Genomic DNA, 24,431 nt, shown 5'->3' on the forward strand with positions numbered 1-24,431 from the left:
TGGCTTGTTTTCCATTTGCCACAGTCAGGTGCAGTAGGTGGTGTAACAGCACCATTACACCAGGTAGGTATTATTTGCTCTTGGCACTACCAGTTGTATTTAATGGACTTTTTCTTTATGCCAATCACGAGATCAGAGAACTTTCCTAGTGCTAATTGTTCTGTATCTTTGAAGAGTCTTGACTGGATGCAATACTACAGTACGTATGTTAAAGGTAGGCTCACTAAGAAACCACATTTAGGCTGCTCTAGTGATGGAAATTTACGGGCTTTTAGGTTTGTGTCTGGATGCTGGCTTAAGAAGTAGCCCTGGTGCTACCTAAATATGTCCCCTTTCTTGTTACTCATTTTGTCTAGCTTCTGCTGTTAGCTCATCAAGGCTGGAAAAGTGCTTTATTTGTCATGTCAATCTCATCTTTCAAACTCTGTCGTAGCTAGACTAATTTCAGAGAGTTATTTAATGCTATTTAAAACTTGAAAAATCAGAGCATCTTCTCCTACCATCACGGAGTAAAAGGTATGGCAGTGTAAGCAGACTATCCCAACCCACTGTCATCTGTATCCAATATTATTGTGCCCTCATTGTTGCACAGGCTACAACACTGGATTGGATTTCAACTCACATTTCTTTAGGTGTCTCTTAGCTGTAAGAATAGTAATCCTGGCCATGATCCAGAGATAAGAAGAAAAAAATGGAGAATGAATTCCAAATGCTTGGTCGAACTATCCTTTAATTTAGTCACTTGTTTGATTTATAAGTTTTAATACTGGTTAAATTCTTATTAGGGAGTCAAAACAAAATGTTGAGACAGGTTAAAATTATTGACTCAGCATAGATGAACATGGTAACCCTGGCTTTATTTCTTTTCAGAATGTCTGTTTGACTTCGATTACTTATTGTACTTGATTCTGTTAGTATAAGGGATTTTCATGAGCAAAAAAGTAGTAAAATACACATTTATTCCTAAAAGTGAGTGACAAGAGGGTATTTGCAAATATTTTTATGTAAGTAAAAATTCAGCATTGATTGGTTTTTTAGAAAGAACCAACTATATGCTCTGCCTTCTAGAAATTCAATACTAATTTTGAAAATTATTTTGTTTGACAAGTGTCTTGACTTTAGTGGTGTTAAGTGCATAAGCAGATCATTTGTGAGATTGGTCTTGATCACTGAAAGATAAGTTCTCTTAAAAACTACAATCAGAATTCCTGAGTAAAATCTGCAGATATTAATGTGAACATTGTCTTGAAATTAGAACAGATATTGGTATTTCAAGTTGCTAATAACACTAATATATTTTATGTGTAACCACTGGGTCCTGCCTGGGATTCTATACACCCTCCTTTCCATAATTCACATAGAATATTGAGTAAAAAATTGTAACCTGTTGATATATACCCTGTTTTTATGGGTTTCTGATGTGAAGAAGAAAAGGAACACTTTCTACCTTTTTTAAATATCCTACTGAGGAGGCGTTAATAGTGTTTCTCAAAGCTGATAGGAATGAAATTATGATTTTTTTTCTGCACTGGACAAAAATATGCATGGGGAGTAGTTTACCAACATTCAGTGTTCCCCCTGTTTTCTTCTGTGAACATTGCCTTTAATGAAAGTTTAGAATAAAAAAACCTGTGGCAAAGCCATCTGTTTACTGGAATCAACGTTTCTTTTACCTGCATATACTGCATAGGACACTAAATACATGAAAACAAAATCTGAGACAGATAATGGAGGCTTTCCCACAGGGGCTGGTTTTGTAGGTTGATTCAAGGCTCTCCACCACCCACATTAAAACTGATGCCAAATATTGCAGTTGTTCAGTGAGCTGTTCTCCAGTCATTTCTATTTCTCTAATTATGTCCAGGTGCATGAAACTTGTCCAAAGCTTTTGCTTGCATAACTAGTTTAAATATCAATAAAAACCTCCCTTCTTTTTTACAGAACAGAGATTTACACCACAACAGTCTGTAGATGCATGGGATTAGCTTTTTGCTCAGCTGGGGTCAGTCTAGTCTGAGCCACACAAAACTAATCCTGACCTAATCCTGGCAGTGTGAAAACAAGTAAAGGAGTAAATTGAATTGTAGTGTTAAAGATACTTCAGCAGACAGTTTGGGCTAAGTATTTCTAAATGTCTGTAGAAATCATTGACAGGGAAAGGATACTCTCCCATAATTACATGGTTCTCTCCCAGGGATCTCAAATGTGTGGTAAAACCAAGCCCGATTTCTTTGTCTGGAGAAGGAAATATATTATTTTTATTGTATTCTTTTAATTTCATTATGTTCTTTGGCTTCTAGAATGTATATTGATCCAGATGACTTTCCCTACTGCATGATAGATAATAAAATAAGAAGGTGTAAATTTTAGTTCAGACTATTTTGTAAAATTGAAACATAAAGAGCCAGATCCCTGAATGTCCTGATTTGACATCTGAAAACTTTCTTTCCTTTGTAGTCTCTGCAGTAATATATATGCATGTGATGTAGCCAATGTGTATGGTATGTTTCTCTGTGCTTCGCCAGGGAGTGGACAACCTTTCCCTCCAATTTCTTTCTTAGATCCAGAAGAATCAAATGAGTGCTCAAACTTCATAACCAAACTTTAAAAACCTAATATACGTCATAGCAATTAATTGCTTCATCTCCTAAGATCTGTAGAGAGTTTGGCATCTGCCTCATGTTGTGGTTTTCTCTTGTGGCTTTGAAGGGAATCTCGACTTTTAGCATTACAAAAAAACCTTCAGCCACTGTAGGGTCTAATTAGTCACATTTTAGGGCCCATGGATCGTTGCCAGTGAGTAGACAGCAGGGTCAAAAGTCAGGCAGAATGTTCTTGCTCATCTGCTTCAAGGTGTTTTCCAACTCCTGTTTATGACCCTTCAGTGAAGGAAGATGCAGGGGGCCTGTTTGTTCTCTTTCAAACTAGGCAGTGAAAGATAAAATAAATTTAAAGCAAATGTGTCACACTTATGTAGGGCAGACTGGTTGAAGCTCTTCTGAAGTCACGTGCCTTCAAGGTTAGTAACAGTGTCATGTTCCACTAGAGGTAAGAATTCCTGTGTGTAGCTGGTCAGTGTATGCGAACTGTTAATGGACTGTAATTATTAACTAAAACAGAAATATTCACTGGGGTTTGTTTTGTTCTCTTGGTTTTTCCCCCAGAAGTAGAAAAGACCAAATGCCAGCATGAACGGGAAGTAGCTCTTGGCAGTGGAGGCGCTTTCTTCCCAAGGGATGTAAGAGTTGGTCACTTCATTCCCCAGTGTGATGAGCATGGGAATTACCTACCCACACAGTGCCATGCTGGCAGTGGATATTGCTGGTGTGTGGATAGGGATGGAAATGAGATTGATGGCACCAGAAGCGGTCCAGGAGTCCGACCACCATGTAAGTGGCTGAAGCAGTTGTTTCTTGGGAGTATCTCTTCATCTGAGTGCACTGTCTCCCAAATGCGGGGCTTAGTCCTTCCCCGAGATACAGCACTGACTTGGAGCAATGCAGATTTCTGCTGTCCCATTGTGGTATGTCTCATGCCCTTCATGACCCCAACACACACTTTTCCTTCAGTCAGGGCATCTGGACAGCTGTGGTGAGCTTCTGAATAAGAAGGTTTTCTAGCTTCTTCTTTGCCTTGAAACGGTGGGAGGCCCAGCTAGTCTCTGCCCTCTGGGAGCTGTAATGGCTGACTTGCCTCAGGAAATGAAGGATGTTCCTTCCTACATCTTCCTCACTTCAGCTGCAAAATAAGATAGATTTTTCTAAACATTTGAAGCAAAGAGCAATTACAGAGGCAAACATGAAAAGACCTATTATGTCAATTGGTCCTTCTCTTTCAGCCAAGGGGAAAATTTCAGAAGCTTTCTGCATCTGATTATAGTTATTAATGTCTGCTTATAGGGCTGTTTCCTTCTTAGAGGTCTGACTGTAATTGTGTCTCTGCAAATAATAAGGAACCTTGTTGTGCTATACAAGCTAATTTTTTGCCCATCTGTTTCCTTTTCTGTTAACAAGGTCTGAGCACAGCCGCTCCCCCTGTAGTTGTTGGGCCCTCTGTTCGACCAGACACGGTACCTCTGCCGCCAGGAACGCACTTGCTTTTTGCCCAAAGTGGTAAAATTGAACATGTTCCGCTAGAGGGAAACAATATGAAGAAAAATGGTGCAAAAGCCCTCTTGCATATTCCAGTAAGTAATTTACTATACTATGTCCATATTTTTTAGAAGATCTCCTGACAAAGATGAAAGTTATTGTTTGTCTGCATACGTCGATAATTTAAGTTGAAAACACAATTTTTACTCTTCATTAAAATTTCAGTATCCCACCAATTTGATACTGAAAATTCCTGATCTGACTAGTTAAAAAAATCTTAAACCTAAGGTATAGAAAAAATAATTACTTCCTTTTAAAGAATGGCTCACAATAGATCACAAGGCAAAAATCTAATCTCACATGCCTCCAGCAGCACATGTCTTCATGTAAACTACTGTCTATTCACACTTCTATTTACTTTCTGGCTCTGGTATAAAAGTTTAGGAAACCTACAATATCAGTAGGTGGAGAAGCTCCTTTTTCCATTCCTACTCCCTCAAAGTTTTTTCCTAAGTCTTAATCTATTCCTGTTTTTCAGTCAGTTGTCTCCACTTCTTGGCTGCACATATATTTTTCTTTCTTCTTTTTTTTTGCTTCCTTCCCCATGTGTAAGCCCAGTGGGTGGTAGATCTTTTTCCCATGCTTGTTTCTACCATCTTGAGAATCTTTTTTCCTAGAAAATGACTTCCTGATGCTGAGAACCTCTCTTTTCCACCACCTGTGTCACATGCGAGCCCTTTTCACTGGCAGTTTGATCACATTCATTTGTTTTGCCCAAGGCCTAGGTTTTTTTCTTTTTCATTCCAGTGTTGCTTTATTTAAAATAGATGGCAATATCAAGTAGCATGCTGATCTTTTTTTTTTTTCTTATATGTTATACTGAGTAGCTAGTAAATCAAATACTGGCTAAATTACACAGATTCACTTCATTAAATAGTACCATAAATTGCTGTGATGTACGGTCAAAATCAAGGTTTTGTCCCTTATGTAAAATTCTGCTGCAATAACATGAACAAAATTAAAATGCAGTATAAAACATGGTGCAATAAGGCTGAAGGTAACATGATTCTGAATACTGTCATTATTTACTTGATCTAACTTAAATTCATTAATTAGAAGTATCTTAAGGAAAGAACTTCCAAGAGATAAGATGCAATTTTTTCTTGAAGCTTTCAATTGAAAGGAAACTTAAGGTCTCTGCTAGCACTGTTGACTTTGTGTTGTCTGTTTTGTGTATTTGAAAGTGGTACCAGAGGTGTTTATACTGTTTAGCAACCCACAGAATTTAGGTACAGTGATGAATAAGTGCATCTGTTTTAATTCATGGGTTTGGAGCATCTTTCTAAGAAGCTGTGTTGCGAAAGCAGCAACAGTGACAGACCTGGGAATCCAAGTGCAATTGTTGCTTTTCCCTGATAGTCCCTTTGATTTGCCTGGCGGGGGAGTTTGAGCTCTAAGCACAAACTCTAATCCTATCTTCTTTCTGCCTGAAAAATTACATATAAATGTTTCTTGTTACTGAGAATATTGTTTCCATGACAATGATTTATGTAGTACTTGTTTAGGCTAACTTTTATTTTAAAACCTTACTTTGCTAGAACTTTTTAGAGTCAAATAGTGCTACATAGGAAGCGTAGCCATAATGCATGACTTGGATGTCAGTGCAAGCCAGATTTGATGGAAGTCGTTATTCCCCCTTAAAGGGAAAGAATGAGAGGAAAAAGGTACAGGAAGGGGTGACACAGTAAAATGTCAACATGAACTTTTTTTAGATGGGAATGCAGGTGAAGCTGTAGAAGTCAGACAAACTTTTCAGTGTATCTCCAATGCTTCTTTAAAATAATGGTGAATGATGTCTGATAGTTAAAAGGGACTTTCAAAGTATTTTTCTAAGATATTTGACCATGTTGCCCAATTATTTTCTTGGCCTTTCCTCCCCATTTCCCACCTTTCCTCAAGAATTTTGTTTCTTCAGGCTTGAGACTTAAAAGCATAAGCTAATGCTGCTGATGAGTAGCTGTTGTTTATCCTAAGCTGATCTCACTTGCCTGTTGTCCAACAGGACAAAGTTGTTATTGGAGTTGCTTACGACTGCGTGGACAAGGTGGTTTATTGGACAGACATCAGCGGCCCCTCGATCAGCAGGGCCAGCCTGCATGGTGGGGAGCCAACAACCATAATCAAAACAGGTAACAGCAGAAGATTCTTCCTCTAGGAACAGTATTAGACTTGAATTTAGTAATATGTAATTCCTAGGTGTTGTCTGAGCTGACTAAGAGTTGCGTTTATTCATTTACGTGGAATACCATTGGAGGGTGTCTGATTTTTGTTCTGGCAAGCAAGGCAGGTTCTGGATGGCTGAGATTTTATGACATGTAGTATTTTGTTTTCTCTCCTGAGCTCTACCTGTTAGCTACCTGCTCTGCTGAGAAAGGAATGGTGAGCATGGAGGCTGAAGAGAACTCCTGCTCTCTCTTCCTTGGCTTGGGGATCAAACAGCTGAAGAGTTGTTAGAAACCATTTCAGCTGTGGTTTTCTCATGCCTGCTACTCAAGTGAGCATGGAAAGTGAGTAAAGCCAACTTGTTTGGTTTTTACCCTTTGTAGTTGTTCAAGGATTTGAGAATTAGACTAGAAGGTATTGTGGAGTTAGTGCTTATCCAGTTTTTATCTTGTTCTTGCATTCTTTCCTTCAAGACTGCAGGTCACTGCAATCTGTGTTCATTTTCATTAGAAGGGTTAAGTGCAAGCCCATGCATCTTGGATGTTAAACCCTGTTATTGAGTGGAAAGGGCTAAGGGGTAGGACAGGTTTAGAGAATAAAGTGGGGGAGGTGTCATTAAAAAAAAAAACAACAGCAAGGGTAGCTGGAGGCACATTTTAAATACTAGTATCCTCAAGATCCTAGAACACCTGGGAAGTCAAGGTACTGGAAGAGGTCACCTTTGCTTTGAATCCTTTGCAGACATTGTTAAACTTTTAGAATTATTTTAGAAAAATGATCAGCCAGTTATAAAACTCTGCAATAAATTTGGCTTAGTTTTCTTTGGATGTGTAAAGAATCACTTCTTTTGTGCTTTGGAATGGTCAGTTTGTGAGACTCCATTCAGGCTCTTAGGGACAGCAGATAGATGGGGGTGGCTTGGATCCTAGCATTGTCCTAGGAAGGAAAAAGGGAGAGCTTAAGGCCATCCTTAAGCATTCTAGCAGTTATGGAACTTCATATTTCTGTACAGCTTGATGGCTGAGGTATTTTGTATGACTTCTTCCATCCCAACATACTTAATAGGAAAGGGACTCTAACCTGCAGTGCAATCCTGAGCTTGCCTGTGCAAATCAGAAACTCTGCAGGGAAAAGATTTTTGCATTAATGATTTTTTTTCAGAATCTGGACTTTTAAAAATGAGGAAAATTGCTATGGCTAAAAACTCTATATGGATATGAATGTCTGTCTAATGACAGTGTGTGTAGGCATTAAAATTCTTGCAGTGTGTAAAATGTTGGAAAATTATTTGTGAAGGCTTTCAGCTAAATTTGATTGATTATTTAAGGTAATTCAAGATGTTTCAATGCCACATGGAACCCTCATAAGTTTTATCTGCTATAAAAAATATTGTAAGTATGAAGCTTTCTCATGAATTCTGTTGTTCTGTTGGTTGCATAGGATGTGGATGCTTTTCCTGAAGAGACTGGGAGACATGTTGCACTTTAGTTTTGGTGTATTAATGGACATTTCAATAAGGATTTAGATCAAAATAATATTGAATATTCAACATTCAAACGTGTATCTTCTATGCGGGCCAAAACTGAAACTTTCAAATTTCATTAAATAGGAAAATGCCTCCTCCTCAGAAGACTTATGAGAATTTTTTTGTTTTGTTTTGATCTTTGCCTTCTCCCTCCTGTGAGCTCCAGCTGCTTTCTTGAGTTCATGCGTATTTCTGTGGAATGTACTACATTTTTGGTTGGTTTTTTATAAAGCTCTTGTGATCCAAGTTGTGCTGCTTTGCAGAAACACTGTTTAATTGTGGAAGCCCCATCCAGTTCTCCTTTATCCCTGCAGCTGTGGCAGCAGGTTAGGAAGCAGAGCTTTCCTTTGTAGTAATTGCTTAAAGTCTTATCAGCTGTGTGTGTCTCTGCAAACCTGCCCTCAGGGACAGAGCGTGTGACTCTATCAGGCTTGATGACAATATAGCAGGAACATATTTGTGCCTCTGGAAAGACTGGTGATTAATGAAGCTTTGAAATATTCCCTTACCCCTCCCTCCATGGGGGATAGTTTTTTCTGGCTCATTATCAGCCACACAGAAGAGACATTTACTTTAAGACTTCTCTAAATCTCCTACATATAGCTGACATAAGGAAATTGAAACAAGGAAACTAGTCAGGGAGCAGGGGCTCCTGGGAATCAGTGACAGCAAATCTTTTGCCTGCTACTGTCTTCTGTTTCCTAAAACAGTCTGGGAGCTCCTCCATTAGCATTTAGTCAGTAATCTTCTGATCCCAGACACTGGGGACTGTTGTACTCAAAATGAGGCCACTCTCAGCAGACTCTGCCATTAGCAAGGAAAGAAGTAGGATCATTTGAGGGTCTGAAGTATATGTGAGGTGGTTTCTTGCAGCTGACAGGTTTAGCTGCACAGAAGTACTTAGAGAAATAAAGACCATCAATGTGAAGTCAGTATAACTGAGTCAAAGTGCCTTCAGGAGGAGTAAAGAAATGCCTGATTAAAATTTACTTTCTTGCCCATCACCCCTCCCCTCCGGCCATGAGCTGTGAGTCAGAAACAATGAGATACATCTTGTTTGTTCCTTTCCACCTCTTCAGCAATTAATGTAAACTTAAAATGTCATGTGTGTAGATAAAGTGCAATCCACTTGAGTGGGAGAGCAGAGGATGCTTGAACTATTGTGCAACTGTTACTCACAGCAACATCACAGTAGCAAAGTCGAGAGAGCCCTATGTTCTGATGTTCTGGGCCAAGTGCCTTTTCTCCAGAAAGGTTGTTTGTGTCACATAATGTTTGTTTAATGGCTGTCAGTGAATAAACCTAAGAAATAAAAGAAGGCTTAAGGCCTACATTCCATTCAGTGTGTAGATCAGCATTTGAAAGGTGCTTTTTTTTAAACAGCTGGCTGGTATAAAGGGTCACTTTGCCTCTTTTGGGGAGTGACCATATAAAATTCTTTCCTTTTTTTTTTTTTTGGAACTGAAATTGAATGAAAATAGACTTCTTTTTTTTTAACTTGTCTTTGGCTTCCTTAAATTCCTCACAGCCTGCCTGCTCTTTTTCAATGGAACCTTGAAAAAAACAGAGCAGTTTCTCATAGTGGCTGAATTAAGCTTTATAATTTTTTTCTGCATTCTGCATCCAAGTTAGAAATTACTGATGCTAGAGCAGTAAGGTCATTATCTGCTATTTCCTGTTGCTTTTGGAACAACTAACTGTCCAAGAAAAACTGTGCTCATATTGTGCTAAAATGTGTTCCAAAAAGAATAGCTCTGCAAAACCAAGAACTGGATCTAGATTGCATCAGTTAGTTAATATCATTGTCTCTCGTGTTTAGAGTTTGATTTGTTTAATTGCTGCATCACTTAGCATAAATTCAGTTGTCAGAGAGGTGTCATGTATGCTGGTACTAAAGAAGGAGAAATATTAAGGGTTAAAAAATCAATTTTATGGCCTTCTAAGTATGGTAGAATAAGATTTTGACAGTATCTGCTGTTCCTTTCTCTATTATAAACGCCTATGTTTGCCCCTCCAAGTACAATTTCTTTGTGTGGCAAGTTTGTTCTGCATGGAACATCTCATTTTATGTCTTTATGAGAGTTTTGTGTATTTAAACTTTCAGGTAAAATGCGTGCTCCTCTTCCAATTGATATAAAGTAGCTTTGGTTGGACCACAGCCAGAACACTGAAGAAAACTTATTTCTTCTAAAGGTTATCCTTATGCAGCATTGAGGCTGACAGAGTGTATTGGGAATAAATATAATACCTAGGAATGTTTTTCTCTGTTCTCCTGCAGACTTGGGAAGCCCTGAAGGGATAACTGTAGATCATCTAGGTCGCAACATCTTCTGGACTGACTCTCAGCTGGATAGAATAGAAGTGGCCAGGCTGGACGGGCGGCAGCGTCGCATCCTTTTTGACACTGGTTTGGTGAACCCCCGAGCAATTGTTGTGGATCCTGTGAGAGGGTATGGATGTGTTGTCAAGAAACATGTGCAAAGCTTGATTTTATTTATCTGGTTATTTAGTGACCTGTGTTCCATGCAGAACCCCAGTGATGGAGTAAGGCTCTGGGTTCAGGTCAAGATCAGGGACTTCCATCTTATAGTAAATTGTGTGTGTGTTAAGGAGTAAACAACGAAGACGCCATTGAGGGGCTGTGCATATTCTCAGGCACAGAATGTACATCCAAGGGAAAAACATCCTACCATTAAAAAATGGCTATTAATAGTAAAACATCAGAGAGTTAATGGCCCTCTCTGGGGATCTCTGCTGAGGATAAACTATTCTGATTCCATTGTGTGTTGCTTACTTGGTACACTGAAAAGAAAAATATTGTTTCAAATGGGTCCCAAATGTATGCCAAATACTCTTCCTTTAGCCTGAGCAGACATGGGAAGTGAGATGAAGAACTTGAAATGTAGATGTACATTTTGAACGGCCCTCAGACTGTTGCAATTTAAGTCTTTTTACTGGCATTTTGATCATAAGCTAAACAATGGAAGGAAGCATTTCTTCCTTTGTCAGTGCTTGCTCCTTTTGTTTTTGATGGAAGTATTTTTGCTACGCTTTTACTACACTTTTTTGATTTCTATATCAAAGTGCAATATGGCCCATCTTATTTATTTAAATTATTTAGGGGCTGTATGTTGCTTATGTGTTCTCAGCACTTTCTTAATTACACCAATCTTTTGAGATAAGTCCTGTCTTAACTCTAGCCTTTTTCTTCTTCCTAAGAAACTTGTACTGGACTGACTGGAACAGAGAAGCTCCTAAAATTGAAACTTCATACATGGATGGCACAAATAGAAGAATCCTTGTTAAAGATGATCTTGGGTTACCAAATGGACTGACATTTGATCCTTATTCCTCAGTGCTGTGCTGGGTAGATGCAGGTAAAGGAGGGCTAAAATATTTCTTTGTAATAGTAGTAGTGTAAGTATATCCAATCCTGAAATTATGCACAGCCATAGCTTCTGGCTTTAATGATTTATTCATTGCTGTTCACATGAGAGTGTGTGCAAGCTAAAGGATTTCAATTCTGATCACAAAACTCTCTAGGAATGCAACAGATCTATGTCTTTATGTCTTGTATGTGGCTATTTTTTTTATGTAGTGCTTAGGGCTTTGTAGAAGTTCTTAGTTTAAGACTAGAGAAAACCACAGATTTATCTAATCTGTCTTCCAGAATGTCATCCTGGCACTATTGTTTTAAGGCCTGTAACCTGAGGCCAAGTCTGGCTTATATTTGACTGAAGCAAGTCTTGAAAAAGCAGTGCACACAAAAGATCAAGGGATCAAAGTTCTGCCACAAACCCATTGTTAGTTTTGTGACAGTGAGTAGAAGGGAAGAGTGCTTTTAATTGTAATTTAATTTTTATCTTTTGGGATCTTGCTGTCTTTCACCCTGTAGACTCTGGCAGGGATGTCTTCCTTTGGAGGTGCTTTTACACTTCAGGTCACCTTTCAAATTTTGGATGAATTAAAATGGCCAGGCGCTCTTTTTCACTGTAAGACACTTTCTCCAACCTTCAACCTTTTGCTATCTCTGGTTACTTACTTTCTCTTCCAGTCTTGTTGTCACGTTTGCATCTTCTCCTTTTTTGTATAATTCTGAAACACTTTACTTAAGAAAAACCTCCAGGTGTTTACATTCATTAGCAGTGTTCCCAGCCTGCAGTGGCTTTGCAGCTAGATCTTTTTGCACCCTATTTGCATCTATGAGTTAGAAGTTCTTCCTGCAGTTTCACCTTCATGGCCCAGCCCAACAAATATTTCAGGAACATGCTCACCAAACTTTTCAAAAATGTCTTCCAGAGGAGGAGAAACAAGTAAATGGCTGAAGTATCCCTCCAGAATGGAGGAAGCCTTCTGTCAGCTTCCACACCAACCTGAGGATTCTGGAATCCATAGCAGGAATCTCAGCTTGTGAGCATTGGCCATGGCTGCCTGGGACATCTGTGTTTCTTTAACTTCAGTGGCGTGCTGAGTAGCAATAGCACTGCAGTACTTACCCGTTTAGTTTTTGGCATGTGCACACATGTGACACGGAGGAAGGTTTTGACTAAGCAGCACACTGAAAGATTTCCAGGACTTTCCACCCTGTTCATGGCTGCATATTTGTGCTTGTCTTTCATCCCTGATGAGAGCTCTCTTGTTCTGATTCAAAGGCTTAATTGTTTCACTACATGCAGGTACCAAGAGGCTGGAATGCATGAACCCTAATCAGCTCGGTAGACGAAAGATTGTTGAAGGGATTCAGTATCCTTTTGGTGTTACAAGCTATGGGAAGAATTTATACTATACAGACTGGAGAAGGTATGTTATCTGCTAAAGAAATTATGGAGTACTTTTATCTTTTTTTTTCTCCCTGGTAGAAACTGAAGTATATACTCCATTTCTCATGCCTGACCTCTCACACATTCCTGTTTTGTTGCTTTCCTGGCAATAGCTGATGCAGGGTGGAGTGGATATGTAGAGCTGACCTATTGATGCTGCCAGTTAACTGAGTTTTCACTTTTTAGCATAGTGATTTGTCCTTGAAGAAAATGCTTTTAACACTGAACATTCTTGGGAAAGGAGTGGGCAGTAACTTGTTTCTCTTACAGCAGCTGCATTGTAGAGGGCAGACATTTCATCACTCTCAGCTTTCTATGCCCTTTATTATATGAATGTTCAATCAAAAATAAGGGAAAGTGTTCACTATCTTGATGACACTTTCTTTATTGCTAATGCTCTGAAATGTTGCCATATGAACAAGACTTAGAGGTTTACTTTAACTTCTGGAAAAAAATCCAATCCCTGCATTTTAAAATAAATATTTTTACTTGATATAAATGGTTTTATGGGCTCTATCAGAAAACTTACCCAAATGCCTCTATCAATTGCAGAAGCAGTAGCTATTACTGTGGGAGAATTTCCAAGTTAGCACTTCCCAGATGTTAGTTTCTATTCTAGAACAGGCTTGAGGAACAGTATGCTACAGGTCTGTCATTTGACTGCCCTTTTATACTTAGGAAGGAAGGATTGCTTATGACTAGCTCTATTCCTTCTGGAGATCAGGCTCCACCTAAAACACATCATTTTCCATAATTGTTATGCTTAATAGCTGCAATGTCAACTATACCACAGTACTTGTCAGAGGGACAGAATATGAAAAGCGTGCCAAAACTACCAACACATGCATCCCTCCTGTAGAGGGACACTGTGCTGTACTGGAAATACCTTCAAAATTATGAAGGTGTCTCCCTGATAAATTTCTGCATAGAGTGAAGGTCATAACATACTAGGTTTGTCCAGGAAAGGTGATGTCTTGGTGGATTTTACTTCTGGTATCTCTTCCTAATTGTAAAAAAGAAGCAACTTCAAATTTTTCTCCACTTTTGGTTTTGTTTTGTTTTTTTGACTGGTTGATTGAGTTTGTTTTTGGTTGTTTTTGGGGGGGGCTTTTTGTTGTGTTGTTTTGTTTTCCCCTATACTTTCACCTTCATCTCACTTCTGTATATTTTCTTCTGCACGTGGCAGGGATGCTGTTGTAGCAGTGGATCGCACGATTTCATTAGAAAGTGATAACTTCCAGCCTCACAAGCGCTCACGACTGTACGGAATCACCACAGCCTTTGCTCAGTGCCCAGGAGGTAATCCAGATGATTCTTGAGTTTTTACAGCTGTGTAACACTTTACTGTATAAATGAACTTAGTAGCAGCTCCCATTTATAAGCTGCGAACCGATTTGGGTAGTGAAGATTTAGGTTAGTGCTTAGATTTCTGTCTAGTAAGAAATTAAAAACCCTCTAGTTTCTTTTCCATAAAAGCAGTTGTTGTAGTTCCCACATGAAACCAGACCTGGAGGGGGGAGAAGGGGCTCGTTCTGCCCTTTGTGAAAGGATGTGTATGATTAAGATGGGCATCTGACCTGGCAGAAATGCTAATGTATCATCTTCTAAATTGAATGCTATATTCGTGGCTAGGGCCTTATTCACTTACTAAGTTTAAACTACAGAAATATTATGGTCTTTCAGATGTCCTTAATAAGATCCAGTGTTTTTCAAAATGGAATGTTCAGAAAACAGCAGGTGGTAGAGTGGCTGGACTGAGCTGGCCCTTTTGCTCTGTTGAACGTGAAGTTTTCCAGATATGCTATTGAAAAGAGGAAGAGAGGAAGCTGATACCCTTGAAATATAACTTGGTTTTTGTGAAGCAGTATCACTGTGCAGTTATGTTGTTCTTAACAAATCACAGGAGAAACATTTGCTGGTTTTTATTACAATATGTCTGGAATTACAAGAGTTGTGCTATTTTTACTTTGGGACTAAAAAAAACCCTTAGAATTGTTTCTCTTCAAATTACTCAATATATGCAATAAAAAACAATTTAGTGCAGGTTTTGGCTCAGAGCTTAAAAATACATACAAATGTCATGATTAAGAAATCAGTTATATTGTTATTACTAGTTAATTCACTGGTCCATTTTGGTAGGGAGTGTAAAATTTAACAATATTTTGTCCTCTGAGTATATACTTATACCTATAATATTCAGAATCTTGGTGTAATTTCTTTCTTTGTCTTATGTCTGTTTCAAGTGGTTTTCTGGATGGATGCCTTTCCTCTCTGATCCACTGCTTCTGACTCTGGCTTCTCTTTCATGTCACTCTTTAACATTAACACTTTCCCAACCACCCAATTCATTTGCGTTTGTTTTCATGGATCATTCCTCTGTCTTTGTACGATTGTTATCTGAGGATGATGTTCTGTAGCATTGTGGACTTTATCCTCACATTGCACCTCTGTATTTACTCACTCACTTCATTCTTATATCTGTGACCATGTGGCCAGTTTATGAAGAGTATTTTAGGAACAGCCCACTTGATTCATGCTGCCTCTTTCACTCTGATATCTTGATCTTTCTTTCATGTGAATGTCAAGTTGACACAAGGAATACGGTGACTCTTATCTCCCCAAAGCAAAGTTTTCTTCCACTCCTAATCTCATTATGGCTTGTTTCACTAGCATGGCCATAAATCTTAACATCTCTTGAGCATGTCTGTTTCAGATTTTATTGTGGGTGTGCATTTGCTTTTCTCTAAGGTTTTGCATCTGTTTTTTTCCAGGACATAACTACTGTACGGTGAATAATGGTGGCTGTACTCACCTCTGCTTGGCTACCCCCGGAGGCCGCACTTGCCGCTGCCCTGACAACACAGTTGGAGTAGATTGTATAGAAAGAAACTGAGCATTTAAAATAAGCTTTAGAGCAGCAGACACCTTTTGGAAATGTGCTGTAAACAATTCACTCCAATCAACACAATCAGGCCCTAAAGATAAGTGCTCCATGCTGCTGACAGCAAGCCACAATGCACATATGCAGACACACATACACACACACACAGAGGCTGTTTTTGTAGCTGTTAAGTAAGACAGAGCTGCCCAGGCTGGATCCAAACTCACCTTATTTCTTGTAAAATTATCTCTTTGCTTTTAAAGGTAAATGTTGGAGGCCTTAGTTGCGTCTGCCCCAGATAAGGAGGATGTGTCTCTTGGCAAAATTGAAATAACAAAACACAGAAGAGAGTAAGGAGAATGGAACTACTCAAATCCTGAGACTGAGTTGTACCTTGGCATGAGCAGCAGTTTTCTGCAGAAGTGGTATGGTTAGCCCATCATATATGTGGCTGGGCTTATCTTTAGCTGAGAATAATCAGGGGGTCCCAAGATTGAACAGTTGAGGGGGAATACCCAGCAATAGCACATATTTACTGCCCAACCACGTTCCGTCTCACTACTGGTCCTTCCACTTCAAAAACTTGAATCTCAACTTTTGACTTCTGTACTACAGAAGTATTTTATCCATGTGTTGTAAGGATTATAATTCTTACCCTGGCTCATGTGATCCTTTTCTACAGCACATGATTTGTTATAGATAATCAACACTGTTTAGTGGATATATTTGCGGTTTTTGTTAGATTTTAAGAGATTTATCTTTCTTCTGTTTGAGGTGGATTCCTGAATAGTTCCCTAAAATCCACTAAACAAAATTTAGATATTTTGAACAATTGCTGATAGGTCATCAAAGAATGGATGTTGATTCATTGGGAGACAAGTGGTTTTAAAGAGATAGTCACATTTGTTTTCTGAGAGGTTTTAAAATAGTATTTCTGTGTTTGATCCTATAAGCCTCAAAGTGGTCTCTGAATTCTATCGTAGCAATCTTTCTTCTTTAGCAAACCATGCTATGCCTTTTTATAGACCATAAGAAACCATGGCAGTTAAAATCTGATTTTCAGAAAGCTCACCTCTGGTTTGGTGCTTAAAAGAAAAAATATACTGATGCCCCATTTATGTGCCAGTGTTCAGGAACAGCAAAAACAGTGTTCTGAAAATTAAAGTGAAGTTGATATTTTCATCATCACCAGTAAGTTTGGAGAGGGAAAATCTAAATGCATACTTATATGTCAAATTAGCAGAATAAATCTGGAAGTGAAGTTTGGTTTCCCCACTGTGTTGGGAAGGAAGCTTGCCTGCAAACCAACCTGTGGCAGAGCAAAACAGGGCTTGTGAGGCTCCTGCCAGAGCACATTTCACTGTGTGTCATGATCAGAGCAGTAAGCTAACATCCCCACTTCCTCACTCCCTCTTCAGACACAATGGTGACAGTTTTAAACAGAGCCAATGCTGAGTCTTAACTGTGTGACATCTTCCTCTTTAATTGTATATTTATCATAAAATAACAAAACATATAAACATTTTAAAGATCTTTTTGTATAACTTTTTATAACTCTTAATTCATTCTACTCATACACTTAATCAGGTATGTCTTACTGTAAATATCAAAAATTTGTTGAAATGAAGGTGCTTGATAACTCGTTCTCCAGAAGTATTCACATATCTGGTGAAATATTAAAGTTTACACTCTGTACAGGTATCTGCAGTACAGTCAATAAAAATGGTTGGTTTTTATTTTCTATAAAAAAATGTCATGTCTACAGAAGGAAGTGATATGTGGTGTCTCAAATATATTTTCTTGTTGTGTTCTGGGTTTTAGCTAACTCATATCTAGTGATGGTACTTCTCTTCCAAGATGCAGCATCACGGGGGGAAAAACTGCTGTTGGGGCTTTGTATTCGGGAAGCAGTAGGATACTTCAAAACAAATCCCTATGAGAGTGCTTGAAGAACAGAGGGCTTTCAATTCAGATTGTTTTGGCTGAATCTTTTTGCTGGTTGTAAATTCTTGTTAACCTTTGTCAAGTAAGCATAATTCAGTTATCCCATACTTCAGCCTTTTAACAGTGAAAATATGGAAAAAGCACAAGAATAAAAAGGGGGTAGAATTTATCCCTATGCTCAAATGGTACTGGGTTTCTGGGTGATAGGGTGCTTTGCAAGGAGAATACTACTGGGATCCAAAGGGTGGCATTTGGAGTTACAGTAGGAGATTGTTGGTGTTCTGTTCTGGGGACTGCACATGGAATTGGACTGCATGGATTGATTTATGGTTTTTTAAATTTATGTTTCTTCTTGCATTATGATGGTTAACTTCCTAAACACTAGTCAGCTAATGCTATGCAAATCAATCAGCAATGACAAAGATACCAAGGAAAACATACCTCAGCAGAACTTCTAGTGTTGATGTGTGAGAGTCTGAGTAGTATGTAGCACAAAGAGAAACAGTATTACTGTGGACTGAGTTTTTAGCCTGAGGAACTCAGGTATTGTATCTGGGAGTAGGTAGCACTAAACGAGGGGAAGCTTCAGCAGATCCATGTCAGTGGTGTAGATGTGGCAGTTTGCAAAACTTCAAAGTCTGCACAACTTCAGCATTCCAGTCCCTAGAAATGAGGAACTTTTAAAAAGCTCTAGTGTGATGTTTTGTTTCTCAGTTAATGCTTGTTGTTAAATTCAACTGTTGTAGCTCAATGTCAGTGTGCAGCAAGGACAAAGCTGTTCCCTCAGGGAAGGGAGGCCAGTAGAAGCTGTGGCTTTTCCAGTCACAGACCAGTCCAACTGTACCCCAAGTGAGGCTGACAGTGCCAGTGAGAGTAGCTGGGTTCAGCCAGGGGCCAGAACACCAAGCAGATCTGCAGTGGAAAGAGCAGGTCTGATGTCAAGCTGGGAAACTGAGTCAGGGTCATAGATCATTATCAGGTTTGGGCATAGTGACCAGGATCAATGATTGCCAGCCAAGTGCACAGTGGTGAGCCAGGTCCACAGCCACACTGGGAAGTTGGCCAGGACTTGAACCAGTAGAGCTCCTGGCTGTGGCGTGGCTCAGGCAAGGACCAGGGTGAGAGCCCCTGCTTTAAAGCAGTGTTTAACAGCAAGAAAAAGGGTTACCTTTGCTGAGAACCCCCAACAGAGCTGTTTGAGGATGAGCATCTGCTGAAGTTCCCTCAAGTTTTCTGCACACCTTTTGTTAACAGGCTGGCCTTGAATAGCCAGCTATGCTGCTGGTGTTGGGTGGTCTCTGTGTGCTGGCACTCCAGAGTTCTCTATTCCTCTATTCTGTTTGCTTTCTCAGTGAATCTTGCTAAATCTTTGGCCTCTAAAAATGATCAGTGGTGCTGAGTTCCTTATTTTAATCATAGTCTGGCCAACAATGTCAACTTTTGATAACATATTTAGCATTATCCACTTGAGGATATTCTTTCTGTATCTACCATGTTTTTCCACTTCATAGTTCACATGTATTTTGGATGCTGAAAATGTGAAGTTTTGATTTCCTTCTTCTAACCCTAGAGAATTAATGGTATCTTTCTATTAGACAGGGTTTTCTCCTGCTGACCTGGGTCTCATTCACCTACTCTGTCCTTTTTCTAACTGTTGCTTGTTGAACGGTTCTAGACTTGCCTCAAGAGCAAGTAGATTTCAGATATATTTTTACATTATGTTTAACGTTAAAGAGATAATGGAAACTATGATGTTATATTTTATTTTATTATTATTATTATAGGCTGGGACTGGTAGTCATATCAGTCTCTGGTTGAAGAAAAGATTCTGTGTAGCTGCAGTTCATGGGTTTTTTGCTACAAAAATCTGTAGATTCCCAGGTTTTGCAGAAATGAAGAAAAATTGCTTCAATGTTTAAAGAAAAGACAAAATACTTCCTAGAGCTATTCCTGAGGTAAGTTAAATGTTTTCTTAAATGCATCTGTTCAGATCTTCCAGCACACATGAATATACTTACTGATAGGATTATTAATGATGTTTACCAATCTTGTAATAGTAGCAAAATAGTGAAACTACTGAAAGTAGGGGTGGCTTCCTTATGGCTTAATTGGATGATTTGGCTACCTTTCCATCTGAAAGGTGTTTGAAAACCTCAACTTTACTCACTTTTTAACTTGCAAATAACCTTCCTCATGGTGAAAATGCAGTGTGGTTTTCTGGAGCTCAGCATCCTGACCAGTGTGTTGTTCCAGTCTGATAAACAGTTTACTCTGCAGTTATCCACTAGCACAGTTTTGTCACAACATATTAGATTTATAACTTGCCTGCATATGATTAAGAATGACAGATGATTACTAGAGGATAATGGCCCCCCCATGGCAGTGTCACAATGCATCAGTTTAACCTATGGTTAAATGCAAACTGGGCCTTTTGCGTAGTATTTAATAATGTAGTCCTTGGAGAATTTGCTGGGAAGGAAAAAACCAAAAAAACAAACAAAAAAAACCCAAAAAAAAACAAAAAAAAAGGAAGAAAAGACAGAAACAAACAAACAAAAACCAAACAAAAAACAACAACAACAAAAAAACCCAAAAAAACCAAACAAACAAACAAAAAAACAAACCAAGATGTGAAACCAGTATGGCTATAGGGAATACAATTGTGAGAAGACCCCTGCTTGCCCTGTCTATTACCTCCAGAACCCAAGTGTCCAACTGGGGTGTGGCAGGAGATTGTTCATTAACTGATTAAATCACTTTCTTTCTTTAAATTCTAGTCTAATTGAAGTCTGTCCTTTATCTTATTTATAAGTTTAGGACAGCATGGCAGTAAAATTGGTGAAAGGTCAGTGTATTGCATCCTACAAATGTACATATTGATGAGTCTAGAGTTTTGCTTGACACACAAAAGGTTCAGCTGGCAGTGGAATGCAGTGAGTGAGCTTCCCTGCTGCTCTGTGGCAAAGCAGATGGGACTGCAGTAACTTAATGGGGTTTTTAACCAGAAGGATTCTGGAGCTGATGAATGAGGACAAATTGTCATTCCCACAAATAACCAGGATATGCTGTGTTTCAGCTTTGGCTTCTGAGTCTTCAGTATTCACCAGAATCCATTTGGTTTGTGGTGGTGTTGCTCACTCCAAGCAGGCAGTGTTTCCTACCCCATGGGGTGTCTGGAACACACAGGAAGCTCACAGAGGAGCTGTGTAGTGCAGGGCCTTTGGCATGAGGAAATTGGCTGGCTGTACAGATGTCAGTGGGCTGTGGCACAGGGTGCCTCTGGATCTTACCCAGTAACTTGCACAGCAGCGTTGGGGAAATCTTCCCAGGAACTTCCCAGAGTTATAGTGAAAGGGAAAATGTTGTGGAAGGCAATTGAAGGTTTTATGGAAGTGGATGCAGAAGTGTGTGAAGTTTGGGAGGAGGGGTAAACAATTAGCAAAATGATGGTTGTACTGTGTACTTGAGGTCTTCAGTCAGTTCAGCTGGGTGGGAGACTGAGATGCTAAGTAACTGTGTTACACTGGATTTCAGAAACCTTTCCAGTCTCTTCCTTTCCCACTAGAACCATACTATCCTAGGCACTTCAGGCACTGTTGATTTCAGACCCTGTTCTGTTTGAAGGCAAAACCCAAGAGCAGGAGGTGTTGTTTTATACATCTGTTCTCTGCAGATAAGACACCTAACCAGATAAGCCGACAGTAATAGTCCATCCAGCTCCCACCCACAGGGGAGAGCAGGATGCTGAGCATAGCTTCCCTCATTTCTGACACAGCCCCAGATAACCCTGGTGAGCCACTGCTGGCATTTCATGGTGCAACTGCTCTCTCAAGTTGGTAATCCCAATTAATACCCACCTGCACCACCAGTGCTGGGACTAGGTTCTCTAGCTATGACTGTCTGTGCATATTAACTGTACAGCAAGTGTGTTACAGGGACCTCCTTTAATACCAAACAGCAGCAAAGTACCAGTGTGCTAAGAAGTTGGAAAACCTATCCAGCAGCTTGAATCCAGAGGTCCCTGATGATGATTTGTAAGCATGAGATTTATCCTCTTGCATTGTATTACGGGCAGTCTTATTACTGATTAACATTTGAGAAAATGTATGTCATGTATTTTTAAGGCATTGCATTGTAATTAATAATTTATTTTTAGTGGTCTGTTGTAATTTCAAACATACACATATGGGAGATGGCAAACCACACATTTCATCCTCTTCTAGGCAGAGTGTCCTGCTAGGCTTTTGCTTCCCAAGTGACAATGCGACCATGGCACTGATTTCTTGAAAACAGTACAAGGCTGATATACTGCAATCAATTTCTGTGCTTATATGATTTCTGTAGATCAGTTTTTGTACTGACAGGCCACACTGGCATTTTTATCTGACCTTAACCTGAAGAACCCATGGGTTTTGCTTTTTACGTGTTTCAGCCTAAATTGTGATATGTCTGCTAGATTCTGTACTGTTACACCCAACTAATAAGTCAGAGGGTGACATCTGATATGGCCTCTTGTATCTATCAAATAAAGTGTATTTGGTCCTGGGCCAAAAACATTTGGCATGATGTATCTCCCCCAGACAGACATGTCTGTGCTCTGTCATGGCAGGAAAATGTTCAGTAATGACAGATGTCTGTGTTCTTCATGTGCTTTACCCCAGCTGCCTGTGGTACCCATCTCTCTGCTATGTTTTGCTGATTAATTTTATGGACCTGGAGCCTGGAATTTGCCACAAAATATGTTTTTAATGTTACCCGTTGATTAAGACAGAAAGGAGGAAATTGCTTCTCTTGTGGGATTTATGTGCTCCCTGTGAAAGTTCAGTCCTCACTGGGTGTTCCCTGGAATCCAAGCTTTTCAAGGATAACTTGGTGGTACTCATATTTATCTGTCTGTTTCTTACTTTGTCTGTTAGATTGACTGCCTGTGAGAAATGACATTAGGGTCTGAAAACCTCTGTAGACTGCACATTTGTTCTGAAATATTATTCTATTACTCGTGGAGAAAAAAATTTAGCTTCATTTTCATTCTCTGGTGCTGTGGCAAATTTATGTTCCTGCAGTTGCACAATTTTTATTTCCTTCATTTTGAGCTTAGTTTTTACTTTAATGAAGACTCGTAAAAGGAGAATGAGCATCTTCTTATACAAAAAGCCCTTCTTCAAACGTTTTAATAAGCAACAAATGTACAACAGCTAAGAAACACACAGGAAGAGTTTCTTTCTCAGATTTTTGTCCAGAATAGTTTTTTCTTCTAGAACCATAGCTTTTATACACATGACCCTCAATAACCTTGGCTTCAAAAGGCAAATAAAATAACCAACACACATGATACTATTGCTCAAGTTTGTTAACTATATGCATTCTTAGAAAATTCATGGATAAATTTTGATTGTAAGGCAGCTCTAGAGCATGTTAAGTCTTCAGCTCAAAGCTGGTACAACTTCCATATAAGAGCATGGCACCTTGTCCAGTCAGCTTCTGAAATCCCCAAAGATGGAGATGCAGCAGCATTTCAGCCCTGAATCACTTCAATGTTGAAGTCCAAGTCCAATGGGAATTTCCTTTAATGTGACTAGTGGCCATTGCTTCTTGTCATTTCCCCAAAAGGGTTTGATTCTAGGCCCTTTTTTAGGAGGTAAGAAGACTTAGACCAAGCTTGCCTTTAGGGAGTATGTGTGTTGGAAGCTGGGAGAGTTGGTGTCCTTTCTTCTCCTGGTCATTCTGAAAGTATGTTATTTTTCATGGCTCTTGGCATTTCTGTCTTGTAGGAGCCCTATTCCAGCACACAAAATGGCTATTTGTGCATTTGCTGGTCCTAGATTGAGTTGTTAGAGCTACAACCCCCATCCCTTGAAGGCCCTAGGACTGAGAGAAGCCTTGAAAAATGAGAGCTGTATTCATACTCCATGTGAGAGGGGAATTAATCCAGCAAACTTCAACTTTAGAAGGACTGACACAAACACAGGAGTCTTCCCACTGTCAAACTGCAGCGGAAAGGCTTCTGGATACAGGAAGGCAGGGGTACTTGGAGGGAGCTTCACTGGGATGGGTGCTGTGAGACACACAAAGAGATGTTTGCTTTGAAGTTCTGCTGGGCCCTAGACAGGGTCAAACTATTGAGCTGGGTATGCACCAGGTAAAATTTGGACCTTGTAGTGACTGACTATGCAGGAGGGGATATGAGGGTCTCAATGCCACAGCTGTGATGAGTAAGACCCCTTCTGGATCTGCTCCTCGTTCCTTTTGTGCAATTCACTGAGCACTGATGGCTAACAGTGTTATTCAGTGTCAAGAGACATTCTGTGCCAAATTACTGTCTGCTTATAAATATTTGGCACAAGGCAATATCAGGTGCTTTAAGCTCACTGGTAGGATGTGAAAATTTCCATAATTTAGGTGGTTAAAGCATAGGTATCAGGTGAGCAGCTCACCTGTCAGGCTGCAGTCTTGAATCATGAAGGTCAAGAGCACAGCCCTCAGAATTTGCTGCAAAAATACATGTGCTGCAAAGGCAGGCTGGGGACTAAATCAGTAGGACAAGAAGGACCTTCATCCAAATGATTGCTATTATGTTGAAGTCGGGATTAATGTTGTCATAGGAAAGGGAGCCTTATGAAACATATAAATGAAATATTCATTTCAATTACTAACAAGGCATAATATGAACAAAATAATGATTTTAATATAGAAATCAGAAGTATAATCATGGGTTTGGAAAATGAAGAACTACTGCTGTATCACAGCAGGCTATGCTGGAGATGAGATCTCTTATATTCTGTGTCTCTCTGTATTTCAGATTCTGCATTTGTTCTGCTCTAGGTTGCCATCGGTCTCATGGAATATTTAAAAGACAGTGAGTCCAGTTATTAGATGCCAAAATATTCAGCAGCAAAATACTTCTGAGTGCAGTACACCTTCAGGCAAACCTCAGAATTTATTACTTA

General features: G+C 39.4%; 1 protein-coding gene across 1 annotated transcript in view; it reads left to right on the forward strand.

Annotated features, from left to right (window-relative positions):
• The window catches only part of NID1 (nidogen 1), a gene marked incomplete at its 5' end in the record, with an annotated part of 43,147 nt that extends 25,836 nt beyond the window's left edge, over nucleotides 1–17,311 (forward strand). The window contains 8 exons of the mRNA XM_031058758.1: nucleotides 3,165–3,389; nucleotides 4,014–4,186; nucleotides 6,154–6,280; nucleotides 10,118–10,289; nucleotides 11,059–11,216; nucleotides 12,516–12,639; nucleotides 13,846–13,958; nucleotides 15,431–17,311. Of these exons, the coding sequence (XP_030914618.1) occupies nucleotides 3,165–3,389; nucleotides 4,014–4,186; nucleotides 6,154–6,280; nucleotides 10,118–10,289; nucleotides 11,059–11,216; nucleotides 12,516–12,639; nucleotides 13,846–13,958; nucleotides 15,431–15,552 (1,214 nt within the window). The remainder of the gene's footprint in view (nucleotides 1–3,164; nucleotides 3,390–4,013; nucleotides 4,187–6,153; nucleotides 6,281–10,117; nucleotides 10,290–11,058; nucleotides 11,217–12,515; nucleotides 12,640–13,845; nucleotides 13,959–15,430) is intronic.
• Between the last annotated feature and the right edge of the window lie 7,120 nt (nucleotides 17,312–24,431).

The sequence above is a fragment of the Geospiza fortis genome, unplaced genomic scaffold (assembly GCF_000277835.1).
Source record: "Geospiza fortis unplaced genomic scaffold, GeoFor_1.0 scaffold381, whole genome shotgun sequence".
NCBI lineage: Eukaryota > Metazoa > Chordata > Aves > Passeriformes > Thraupidae > Geospiza > Geospiza fortis.